The sequence below is a fragment of the Catharus ustulatus genome, chromosome 12 (genome assembly GCF_009819885.2).
Source record: "Catharus ustulatus isolate bCatUst1 chromosome 12, bCatUst1.pri.v2, whole genome shotgun sequence".
Taxonomy (NCBI): Eukaryota; Metazoa; Chordata; class Aves; order Passeriformes; family Turdidae; genus Catharus; species Catharus ustulatus.
In genome coordinates this window covers 18719572-18732183 of record NC_046232.1, presented here as the reverse complement: position 1 = coordinate 18732183, position 12612 = coordinate 18719572, and the positions used below count along the sequence as shown (strand labels likewise).

The window sequence follows — 12612 nt, the reverse complement described above, 5'->3', positions numbered from 1 at the left end:
TTACATGACAAATGAAAATGTTTTGAAAAGGTCAGAGTCACCTATTTGATTTATAAACATACATCTTCATGTACATTTATAAACAGCACATGCTAGTACTCTTCTTAAACTTTTGTGAAGAGTCAAAGCATTAAAGATCACAACCCCTCAGGTTCCAAAAGGCCCAAAAGAGTGGCTTTGATTTTGCTTCTCTTGTGGTGGGAATGTATGGACATGCCTAAGACATAAGACACCCCCTACAAATAAGTAAAGAACATTCCTGAAAACAACTTTAAACATTCCCTCATTAACTTTAAAACTTGACAATTGAAAATTTATATACAAAAATGTGCTGTAGATAAGTTACAGTAAAACTGTAATATTTCTTGATGCAGCATGACGAGTAAGGCTCTGTAAAGAACCCAGACCATTTGAAATTGCTGATAAAAGTCTCCCTTCTGTGTAGAGGCATTTTTGACCATGAGCATTTGTTTTACCCTTGTCATTTCCTGTCCAGAAGGATGCAGCAGTGCCAGCAGTTTGTGACAAGAAGCCCTTAGGTTGCATGTGCCTCCTCTCAGCAGCAGAGAAGTGTTTCCCCTGCAGCTCTGAGATCAGCTGAGGATGCTCCTGGTGTTACATTGCTGTGCACTTCCGTGGAGAGGTGGAGTCTGCGTTTGCTTTTTTCCGGATACTTTCTGTAAGAGAGAACGATCTGCTGCACTGAAAAATAAAGTCATGGCAGGATCTGTTCATCTATCAAGAGAAAGAGATTACATGTAATGGAAGCAAGGGGGCAGAGCAGGTGCTTTCAGCTCGTGTCAGTTGGCTTCAGTGAAGTTTTTGTCTAAGCCCAGAATTTGGGTAAATTAATTCAAATAATGCTCAGTGTGCATTATTTGAAGGAAGACAAAAGTATTACCTGCTAAATCTCTTCTCCCAATCCCCACCAGGCCTTCATACAGTCCCTTGATTGGATTTTCTCCTGCAGTGATCACACCATGGAGCCAGATGAGCAACATTCTGTGGCCGTGTTCCCTGTAGCTTTTAGTGCCTGGCAGGATCAAAGCACAGAGGAAATCCCACACTCAGAGTGCACAGCCCTGACCAGAGCAGATTTCTGCCCTGGTGGGTTTGCACACCCCTCCCTCCTCTCTGGATTTTACTAGGAGGCTGTAAAGCATGGTTCTAATTCCTGGTTGTGATGTGATTGCTGCATTTGTGTGGAACTTTATGGAGTGCCTATGGCTGAGCTTGGGTTTGCTGCACAGCCTTTCATGGCAATACAGTTTCTGCCTTCAGACAGCACAGCTTGGCCCCTTGCTCTCATCATCTACAGAGTTCTTGCAACAGCCAAACTAGCAATGATCTCTTTGTGACCCTCAGATCCTGCTTCTGATAATGTATTTCTAAAATTCTAAAGAATTCACTCAAAAGAAAGTAAAACCAGCAAGTTTCTTCTGTTCTATAGAACAAGAATTGTAGCAAGAACTCACAGGCCTGCCAAATGTCTCATAAGGAGTGAGCAAAGAACCACTAACTCCCTTGCTTGTGTGCTGTATTCCTAGACAAATTACAGTGTGTAGGTAATTCCACATTCAGTAAAACCAGAAATTTTAACCTAATCTTTTGGTTGCTTCAAATAAACCAAATGGTTTTCTTCATGCTTTGCTCTTACTTCAGCTTTATCTCCTAGAAACAAAATCCAAGGAAAGAAAAGAAAATACCTAGGAAGCTTTTTAATACCTGTCCATTGTTGCTCAATGGCCCTAATATGGTCATCTGTGAATTTCCAGTAATGTGCCAGCTTCTTCCATTCCCCGGGTTTGAGGTACTTAGTGGCTAATCTCCACATGACTGAGCGAATGTGCTGTGTTTCCAGCCTGTGATCCTGCTTAAAGGTCAAGTGCTTTGCCACCCATGAGCCAGAGTCGCTGTTCAGGTTGTCCTGCAAAGCCAGAACAGGAGGGTCAGTCAGGTGCTGCAGCAGCTCCTGTGGTTCTGCAGCCTTCCATACCCTCAGCTCTGTGTTCTCTACGAGTTCTTTCTGGCACAGTTCATTTTTTTCTTCTCTTTATTCTCATTTCACTTTGTGAGGTTAAAACGCCGCTAATGGCCGCTCTGCTGTGGAAGCCCCTGTGGATCACGATTTGCATTTCTACACTGCTTTTATCTGGGGTTTGGGGCAGAACCATTTAATTAAAACTCCTGCTTCCCTGCAACTCCATCTTGTACTGACTGTGCTTACATGGCAGGCTGCAGAGGATGCAGGACATTCCCTAGGGCTGATACACTGAGCACGACTCCCAAAGCTGCCCCTGAGCCACAGGCACATGCCCTCCTTTCCCTCCTTCTCTTCCCCCTCTAGAGCTCTGCTATGGGAAGACAACCATAATCTTAAGAACATGCAAAGGATGTGACACTGGGCTGTACTTTCAGCTCACCCTGCTCAGCTTGGTTTGGGCACAGGCTTGGGGTAGTCAGGGTTTCAGAGAGAAGATTGGAACTGAGAGGCTGCACTTCGAGGGAGAAGTTGTTTGTATGAATCCAGCTAGAGTTGTCTCCTTCCATGGCTGAAAAACTCTCAAAATCCCATTTTGGTGACCTCAGGTCAAGCATTTTCCTGCTCAGTCCTTCAATTTCTCCTTCTGGGAAAAGGAACTAATTCTATCCCTTTGGGAGCAGCAGTTAAATAATTTTTGGAAACCCCTATTCCCAGCAGAGCTGCCTGGGATTTCTAACAACAGAGGCCTTTTTAAATAAGGAAAGCCTTAAGCAGATGCTGTTGGCATGGTGAGGACTTCTGTTTTTTCTTAAGTCAAGGGATGAAGATAGAGGTCAGGCTGTCACGGGATGTCCTGTATTTATTTTTCTTTGACAGCTGGTATGTGGAGTCTCAGTGGGGAGGAGAAAGCACAGGGGCTGTTGTGTAAGCTGCTCACCTTCTCCCATTTGTAAAATCGATCAGCTTTGATAATCATGTCCACCAATATTATGTGATTGCCTCGGGCAGCAACATCCAGAGACGTTTTCCCTTGCTGAAATTAGAAAATGAGCACCTTAGAAGGTGTAATCTCCATGCCCACCCAACATCTGCAACAGCAGCACATCGATTACTGAGTAATGCACCCAGTCAGGACCTGTTCTCCACCTGTGAACACTTCAGATGTGAGCTGGTGTCGAGCTCCTGCATTCAGGGCATGGGGAGTGGTTTTCCAGGCTCTGCAGAATCTCCTCTGCTGCTACAAGGGATCTGCCTGTTTTGCAGGAGCCACTGGAAAAGCTTCCTGTAACCCACCAACATGAGAGCAACCATCAGAGGATCAGCTCTGCTCTGCAGTCCAAGGTATTTTACAGCCTTTTGCACAGCAGGTTTGCTGACACATGAAACCAAAGTGATTTATACAACCTCATTAACTTTATAGGCTCCAGATACACATGATTAGAAATGGTCTCCTAGGAGAAGCACAGGCTGATGGGACTATGGAAATGTGGCTATGTTCCTTTCATGAATATGATTTTGGATTGGGCAAGGGGAGATTTGTATTTCTATCTAAAATCAGAAGGCAGAAATGAAAGAGGTTTGAAAGTTGCATGAAGGAAAGCGAGCCAGCCCAAGCATCAGGCAGAACAGGAAGAACAGTGATAGCCTCAGATGTGAGCAGAACCCAAATTTCATACAGAAAAGTGTGAATGTGTGCCCTGTGCTGAGTGTCACTGCAGTTCCACAGAGAGATGAAAGGTGACAAACATCCACCACTGCTGAAGGCCAGTTCAGCCAGGTGGATTCAGGTCTGCACTCATTCTAACCCACTGCAAATGGCAAACACTATTTTAATCCCTGCCCAAGTTCCTCCAGCACTTTCTGGGCACATACTACATTCTCAGGCCTCTTGAAATTTGTTCTGTTGATTTTATCAGCTGGCAAATGCCTCAGAACAGTGGCAGATCTATACCAAACAGATCCTTTAAACCTTTTGGAACATGTGTGCTGTAATTTTTCAGGTATATTACTCACCACTATTTGAGGAAATCTTTGATATTACTGTTCATTATAGTACAAGTAGAAGGAACTAGAACAACTTTGAGAAGGAGTGTTGTTCATTGTGTTATCTATTTTCTACCTAAGAACCAGTCACTTCTTTCCTGGAAAACACATCAAAATAACCTACTCAGCCATGTTTTAAGGGCTTATCCCTGGAAAAATCCAAATTTTAATATTACTAGCCTTCCTTGAAAATTATGGAAAACATTAACAGACACCATCTGTGTATATTTTTCCTCCATACTCCCACAGAACCTGTTTCACACATGGAGACCTTTACCTTGTCTGTCAGCTTCAGATTTACTCCTGCAATGAGAATCATCTCAGCAATGTCCTGCCTGCCATGCTCTGCAGCGATGTGGAGTGAGGTCTGCTGCCTCTGCAGATGGAGGGAGAAAGGACTGCACTTCAGAGAAGGACAAGTGTGAGGCTGGAAGGACAGAACACTACCAAGAGGAGCTTGGGACTGTTCAATGGAAACCAGTAAAATTGAACATAGAATGTGTCCATTTTGTGGTATCATCAGGAGAGAACATTGCCACAAGTATGAAGATTGACTGAAACAAGGCACACAAAGCCCCTCATTTAGAAAAATTATGATTTGGTGACACAAACAGCTACTTCCAGGCTTGCCTCCTATTCTCAGCCCTCCAAACATTTTGCAGAGTATCTTCCATCTTGAAATTTCTCCTACCTGCTTCCAGCAAGGAGGAGAGAGCCTGACTATGCAATATTGCAGGGGACACAGCACAGCCCTCATGTTAAATACCATCAAGTGATTACCTCACTGCAACACTTAGAATAATTTCACAGGTTTCACATTTCCTAAGCTGCACTTCCAGGTTCTTCATATTTTAAAGCACTCCTCTTTAATCCTGTCCCCAAGGTGATAAAATTCCCCATGAAACTGGTTCACATTTCAAACACAAAGACCAGGAGCTGCAGTCTTACATTATCTGGAATGTCAAGGTCACACTCTGCACTGATGAAGAGCTTCACCATGGCTGGGAAGTTCTGCAGGACTGCAATGTGTGTTGCTGATGCACTTTGCTGTGGAAAGAAGATCCTGCACTTAGGGAGAGCTCAGCTCATAGCACTGAAAGGACCATGCTGTGCCCAGCATGTCCCATTCTATCACAGCTCTCAGTCTGCACTGGGGGCTGACACTGCAGTACTGGCACTTCCAGAGTTGCTTGGTGCTCTTGAGCAGCTCCACAAACTGACTTTATCTTTTTGTTAGTGGTGAGAGCATTGAGAGGGACTCACATGATTGAGAGCATTGATGTGGATTCCTGCATCCATGAGGATCCTGGCTATCTCCTCATAGCCATGCAGTGCTGCGTAATGAAGGCAGTTCATCTTTTTCTGAGGGACAGGTCAGAAGAGAGGAGTGTTACTCAGGGATTCTTCCCAGAGACAGAAATTGTGTACAGACTACCCACAAAGAGCTCCCTCCTCCCTCCTGCAAGAGTCCTAGGCCCAGCACTGACAAATTCATGGAGATTATCTCCAGCCAAATCAGTCCCAGGGAGCTCCACCTGCCTCTTTGTACAAAACCATCTTTACCTTCCTCCAAACTCCCTGTGCTACTCCTGAATGCAGGGCTCTCTCTCTAATAGGAGACCTGGGAAGGCACAGGTCTGGGCACAAATCCACAAAGTAGGGTTTGGGGATGGAATCACCTCCATGGAGCTAACCTGGGTTTGGGCATTGACATCAGCACCTGCCTCCACGAGCAGCTTCACACAGAGGCTGTGTCCCCCCTCAGCAGCCAGGTGCAGAGCCGTGAGTCCTTCCTGCACAAGACAAGAAAGGACACAAGCAGCATTTCTGTAGACAAGGCCAAGACAGAGCAGCAGAATGAGTCAGACTCCACCCTTTCTTCTGAATCCATGACATGCTACAGTACCAGTTCTGAGGGCCAGGGATCTCCGGTTGATTGTTACAAAACAGAGGACACAATTATCTGCACTGGACATACATAGTACTGCTCTGTCCTGAATGTCACTGGCTGTGGGCCATTCAACAGGCACTGTGTTCACCATCTTTCCTCCCCTCCAGCCCATCAATAAACCAAAAAGGATTTCACACAGACAGTGAAGACAAACCATTTTCCTGGAATAGCCCAGAGACAGAACTGGAAACCTGTGACCCTCTATCACTGGTTTTCCCTTCTGAGGGTTGCAGCTCATTTCATTACAAGAAAACAGAAGCAAGCAAGCAGAATTCCTAAGTGATTTAATCTGGTTTTATTATTGCTCTTTGCACAAAGGGCAGCTCATGTGGGGGTAGACAAATGCTGCCAGTTACCACAGAAGGTGGCTCTCCCTTCAGATCTTAATCACAATCAAATACACTTTTCAAAGACCGTAACCAAATAAGACTAAAAAAAATGCTGATAAACTTAATTGGGAGTGTGCCCTGGAATAAATAACAGTGATACTAAGCCAATATTTGCTATCTAAGTCATTAACTGTGTTCCAGCCACATAATTTTCCAGAGCAGATCTGTCAAAAGAGAGATGTCAAACACAAGGTCCATATGTTCAGTGACTAAGTCAATACTTTAAAGCATGGTGAAGTTTAGTTTAAAACACACTCAATAACCATTTAGGCACTTGAATGTACAAGGGTCAGGGAGAGAAAGGGAGATTAAATGGAGTGATAAGGTAGGTGAGCAGATACAGCAGGAAGAGAAGGCAACACTTTAAAGCCGGAAATTGGTCCAAGACGGATGTCGCCTTTCACTGATACAAGTGTGACCTGCCTTTACCCACATAGGCTTTAGATAAAAATCAGCTATTTTCTAGACCTCTCCTGTCAATACTGGCTTTTCAGCCTAATGACTGTGGCAGGGGAGTATTTCTAGGGAGGAAAAGGGCAAAACTGATGTGGTTTTGATTTAATTTAAGTGTACTTACTGAGTTTTTTTCATCAAGGTCCACTCCAACATCTATAATCTTCTCCAGCACAGAGAGGTGTCCATTTTTAGCAGCTAAATGCAATGCTGTATTTTCTTCCTGAAAGTAAACATTACTTTATAAACATACATCTCACAGCACTGAGTGTTCATACACCACAACCTTGCAGAGTACATCCAGTGTGGCTGAAAAGGAGGTTGTAACCAGTAGCAGGAATATGAAACAATGTTCCTACAGTTGCAGCAGGGAGGGAAGAACCCCTCCCACCTTAAACTGGAATATGGTCCACCAGGCTTGCTGTGTATCCTGCCTGAAAAGCCCTGGAGAGAAATAATGAACTAAGCAAGAAAATGGCTTGAAGCAGACAGGGAAGAAAAGCGCTGACATAACACAGCCATAGTAACAACTGTGGACAACCTGCCTGCCTGAGCCTCATTTGATATTCTGTTCCCTGGTTTTCACATCCCCAAACCCTTGGACTTCACCTCCCTTGCATGTGGTTTTGTGCCCCTACCTTGTCTTTGGCACTGTGAGAACAACCCAGTCGAATGAGGAACTCCACCACCTCCAGCTGCCCGTACTCTGCAGCCAGGTGAAACGCTGTCCTGTCCATCTGTGAGAGGAAACAGAAACACACTCCAAAAGGCTCAGAAAGCACAAGATCAGATCATCTGCTGCAAGAAGCTTGACCAGAGCCAGAATCCCCATCATCCCTAAGCTCACTCTGCAGGAAGACTTCTGGGAGTAGTGTCTGACTCTGATTCTCTTCCCAAGACCCAAGGGCAATGTTCCTGCTAAGCTCAGCAGAGCAAGACCAGACTTCATAAAACAAAGCTGTGAAAAGCCTTCCTACCTTGTCTGTCTCATCCACACACACGTCCTCCAAGTCCTCCATGATGAACTCCATGACCTGGATGTGTCCCCTCTGAGCTGCACAGTGAAGCAGGTTCCTGCCATTCTGAAAATGAGACAAAGGACTGCCCATTCAACAAATCCAAGACTGTGGGACAGTCAGTCTCTTCTAACAATCTGTTCCTGTTAACAAAGGCCCATTTCATCCCTCCCTGCATCTCTAGGACTAAACTTCCTCATGCTGCAGACAGCAAGTTATGACTGAAATACTAATACCCCTTTTCCCAGATAAGGTCTGGTTTAGAATATGAGGAATACTGATTCACTAAACCCATTTCCCATTTCTATAACACCTTCCACATCAGCACTGCACAAACATGAGGTAAGGAATCTGTGTGCATCTCCAGAGCTCCAATTATTACACCTGCCTCAGGGATAAGTCAGAATGCAGATGGCAGCTCCCAGAGCAGATGCTGCCACACACGACTGAGCTCTCTCTGTCCCCCCACACTGTCTAGAGCCAAGTGATGGATCCACACAGGGAAACCCTCACCCTATTGACATGGGTAATCTTGGCCCCAGCATTGACAAGGATCTGCAGGACACGGAGGTGGCCAAACCAGGCAGACAGGAGAAGAGCATTCATTCCAAACTGGGAAAAAAAGAAGAAAGATACTTAGAGTTAAACTGCAGCCACCACCATCCCCACCTTGGAGGGAAGCTGTCCTCTTAGCTTAATGAAGATTTCCAAATCTATTTGTTTCTCTTTGGTGTATTTTTAGTTGCACTTTCTCCAATTATTATTATTCCTGTCACAGATATTCAGAGCAACTGAACAGAGACCTGTTTCTTGGCAGCTACTACCTATTTAATGCTGTGCAATAGCCTGGCTATATGGGGGAAAGAAAACTTGTTGGCTGTCATTGTCATCCCACAAGCCACATCAACACAATCAGAAACCAAGCATCCCCATGCTCTACAGAAAACTTCACAGACTCTTCCAGCTCTTCAAGTCCACTGTGCTTGCACAGAAAAGGCCAAAAATACAGAGCACAGATACATGTGCCAACAAGGCTTGCTGCAGCCCCTTGCTCAACAGGTGCAGCGTGCCACCCTGTGCCACCCACCCAGGGCTAAGGTGCAGTCTGTAACTGCTGGCCTAGCACCCAGTCCCCAGCACTGAACACATCAGCAGCACATGCAAGGAGAGTGGCCTTTGTACACTGTCTTCATCATCCAGAGGGACACTGTGATCCAGCAGCAGCCGCACAGCATCCAGGCTCCCTGCTCCTGCAGCCCAGTGCAGGGCAGTCCGCTCTGCCTGCAAGGGAAGCACAGAGGCAGGGAAGGCTGATGTATGCACAGTGTGTGTATGCACCAGCCTTTCTGAAGGCCAAAGTGTCCTTGGGCATCTAAGGAGCCAGAATTTCTCACACTGGGCAGAGTTTTCTTTGGGTGCAGACCTCTGTCTCTGCTCTGCTGTCAGGCAGACAGGTTTTTGTCAACTTCTACTCAGGAAGTGCAGTTCTGGACTATAATGACAGCATAGAGCAAAGAACATTGCTGACCATAAACAGACAGACTGAAACACTAGGGATGGGTCCAATCCTGTATTTAATGAAGAAAGAACTGCACAGAAACAGTTTTTCACACAGCTTTGCTGTACAGAGATAGCAAAATCAAAGTATTTCATGGCAATCATGTCTATCTGACACCTGCAGCTTTCCAATGTGGTCAAGGTGATAGTGCTGGGGGTCTCAGTGTTGTGAAAACTGCTTGGTTGACATAGGCCCTATTTGGCACTCGGTGCTGTATTTTAAAGCTTTGACAAATTAAGCAGTTAATGAGAAGAGTAGCATTAAGGGGCTGCAGTTCTGAAACACACCCTCAGCACTTCCTGCAGCTTGGAGGTGGAAAAACCCAGAACTTACATTGTTTTTGGCTTTGATGTCAACTCCTCTGCTGATGAGTTCCTCCATCCTGGCCGTATCATTTCGCTTTGCTGCACCATGGAACTCCTTCTCTGACTGAAGCACTGCAGCAGAGCAGAAGAGTGAGCATTAAAACAGTGCTGCCAAGGAGCACAGAGCAGCATGTCCCAACAAACCTCCTCTTCATCTCACCGGCCCCCGTGGCTTCAGGGAAGCATGACTGCAGAAAAATTTTTCCAGCAAGAATCCCAGCCCTACAGATGTTGGCATGTTTGCTGGATTTATATTCTACCACTGTCTCTCCTTCCCTGACTGTGCCACAGCAGTGCTCTTCCAGTCCTACCCACTTCTCTTCTAATTCAGTGTCTTTCACTGCATGGATTTGCTCCAGCTGTAAAACCTTTTGATCCATGAGGTCCATATCCTCTGGGCACCCTCTGAGGCCCAGAGTCAGAGTGAAAGCTCTGAGATGACACAGACCCTTTCCTCCACCCTTCCACCCACATCCCACTGCTCTACAAGGAGGCCTTTACACATGGTCGCGCTCCAGGCAACCTGAACCAGCCAAGCAGCACAAAACTGGCAGCCTGGCCTGTGATTAGTGTTGCATCTCTTAATAAACCATGGCAGTTCTGCACATAATTCACCATGACTGGCAATATTTGTCCTGCACAGTTAGGCACAATTTAAGAGTGTTTACTCTCCATGCTGGGCCTTGCCCCAGCAATCTTCTCCTCGATCGAATAAACCTTCCTGCCAAGAAAAAAGAGCAGGGCTGTGACTGCCACAGCCCAACAGAGAGGCTCTGAAGGCTTTTGGCAAGGCTGGTGTCAGCATTTGTTGGACCCAGGCTCTGTCCTAGTGCTTTTGGGGAATTCTTTCAAGAAGTGCTTGAGTCACATTGGCCTGTCACATCCTACTGGAGAGCTGGCCCAGAGACTCTTCTCTCTTCTACACTTCTGCAGAGCCCAGGCTGAGGGGCTCAATGCAACTTCAGTTTGTCCCGACATATCAACTGCATATTAACCACATGCCATCCAAAAGGCATCAAAACATGTTATTGTTCCCATTCCATCACACTGAAGGAGACAAACAGGAGACTTGCTGCCTGAACAGCACTGTTAATCTCTTTGGAGGGCAGAGAAGAAAGGCATCCCTACCATGGATTCTTACAGCAACAGAGGTATAATCTCATCCTCAAGTTTCCATGCCCCTTGCCTTCAAATAAACAAAAAAAAATTTAGCTCAAGAAAAACACAAATAAAACACATTTTAACGCTAGACAGGTTCACTAAATAGTGTGTTTATCCACTTAACCCCAGATATGGTCATCTGAGATTGTGTATTCAAGAGTGCTGGACCTGCTGCTACAATGAAGGCAGTAGGATTTGGACACTGATTTCTGCAAGAACCAGGATTTCCTACCCTGTACATCAAGACTCTCTTATCACCTTGTCAGCTGTGTTAGCAGGATTGCATTCCACCCTGCATGGACCCTTCATTTGAGAGGAAATATCAGGAGAACTTGTGAAAAACACATTGAGTTTTTGTTAATTATTAACATCAATGGCTACACACATACCTTGTACACACTTATCTCCCTTCAGTGGAGTAAATCCTATGTTTCTATAAAGCAAATCCTGCTGACCCTGCTCCCCAGGTGACAGAAATGTGTTCTTACATTTTATGGCCACATAAAGAATCATTTTCAAGAGAAGTCAAACTACCTTAGTTATTCTTTGCACTAGCTGTGAAGATGCAGTAACAAATCTGGCATCATTAAGCTGTAGAAACTGCAATTTATTTCTTTTCAGTAACACGAGTAACAGTTTGATGGTCTGAGTTTCCTATTTAAGATCCACAGCGGCTCTGTAAGTGTAAATGCACTTCTCATCATGGCATGTACCTGTCCAACAGCAACATTTCAGTGGATATTTAGCAGTTTCCCTTCTCTTTCAAGCTCAGACCCCAGGGTACTTCATAGCTCACTGAACAGGAACTCAGTTATCACAAACAGTGTGGAAAACATTTAAAATTGTGGAAAACATTTAAAATTGTTTACCCTCAATGCAATGCACCAACTCACAGGCAGTTTATTATGCAAGAGATGCAGAAAAGCAACAAAAGAGGCGAAAGACATGCAAAGAAATGTTCAAAACCAATCCACCGGGCTCTACCTGGGGCTGCAGGACACAAAGACAACATGGGATGGGGACCGAGCGACCAAGAGGGCCAAAAACCCCAAGTGCGGGCCACCAGAGTTAAGTGCAGCATCTCAGCGGTGCAGGATGCTTTGGGACAACAGCAGTCTTGATTCACGGGTAGGTTTATCCACCTGCTTTGTTTCCGAGCGGATTTTCAGGTGTCCCGTTATTTTTTTTAGGGCATCCCGGCTCTGCCCCTCAGCGCCGCCGGCTCCCTCCCGCCCCCGCCACACGAATCGGCCCTCACGGCGCTGTGCCCCCCGCCCCGCTGGGGCACTCCGGCCTCGGCCCCACTCACGGGTGTCGCCTTCTGATGCCAAGTCGTCCCCCATGTCGCGACAGAGCGGCCCCGCCGCCGCCTGAGGGCGGGCTGAGGCGCGTCCCCGCCGCCTGAGGGCGGGCTGACAGGGGCGTCCCCGCCTCCTCTCAGACCGCTCGCCACCGCCGAGCTGCTCTTTTGCTGCTCTTTAAAGCAAAATATCATAAAACAAGCCCGTTTCCCGGCATTTTCGGGCGGTTTGGGGAGGATTTGAGAGGGGACATCCAGCTGCCGCCATTTCGGCCGGGTGCCGCCTTTCACCTCAGCGCGGCTCTGCTGAGTGATGCTGCTTCGAGGTGGTGGGTGGTTTAATTCAAAATTAATTTATTTCTGTTTCCAGAGCAATTGGGTAGGAGAGGTAT

General features: G+C 46.1%; 1 protein-coding gene across 2 annotated transcripts; it reads right to left on the bottom strand.

Annotated features, from left to right (window-relative positions):
* Positions 1–31: 31 nt before the first annotated feature.
* Positions 32–12337, bottom strand: ANKDD1A (ankyrin repeat and death domain containing 1A). 2 transcript variants are annotated; one of them, XM_033070513.2, is made up of 15 exons: positions 12230–12337; positions 9728–9831; positions 9019–9117; positions 8350–8448; positions 7798–7902; positions 7459–7557; positions 6945–7043; positions 5722–5820; positions 5291–5389; positions 4976–5074; positions 4305–4403; positions 2922–3017; positions 1726–1927; positions 902–1033; positions 32–677 (listed from the first exon to the last, which is right to left on the bottom strand). In XM_033070513.2, exons 1-15 carry the CDS (start codon positions 12261–12263, stop codon positions 616–618), a joined length of 1527 nt encoding a protein of 508 aa, XP_032926404.1. In that variant the 5' UTR covers positions 12264–12337; the 3' UTR covers positions 32–615. The 2 variants fall into 2 exon arrangements, with proteins under 2 accessions (XP_032926404.1, XP_032926405.1); XM_033070514.2 differs by lacking the exons at positions 9728–9831; positions 12230–12337 and having other exon boundaries at positions 8924–9111.
* Positions 12338–12612: the final 275 nt, after the last annotated feature.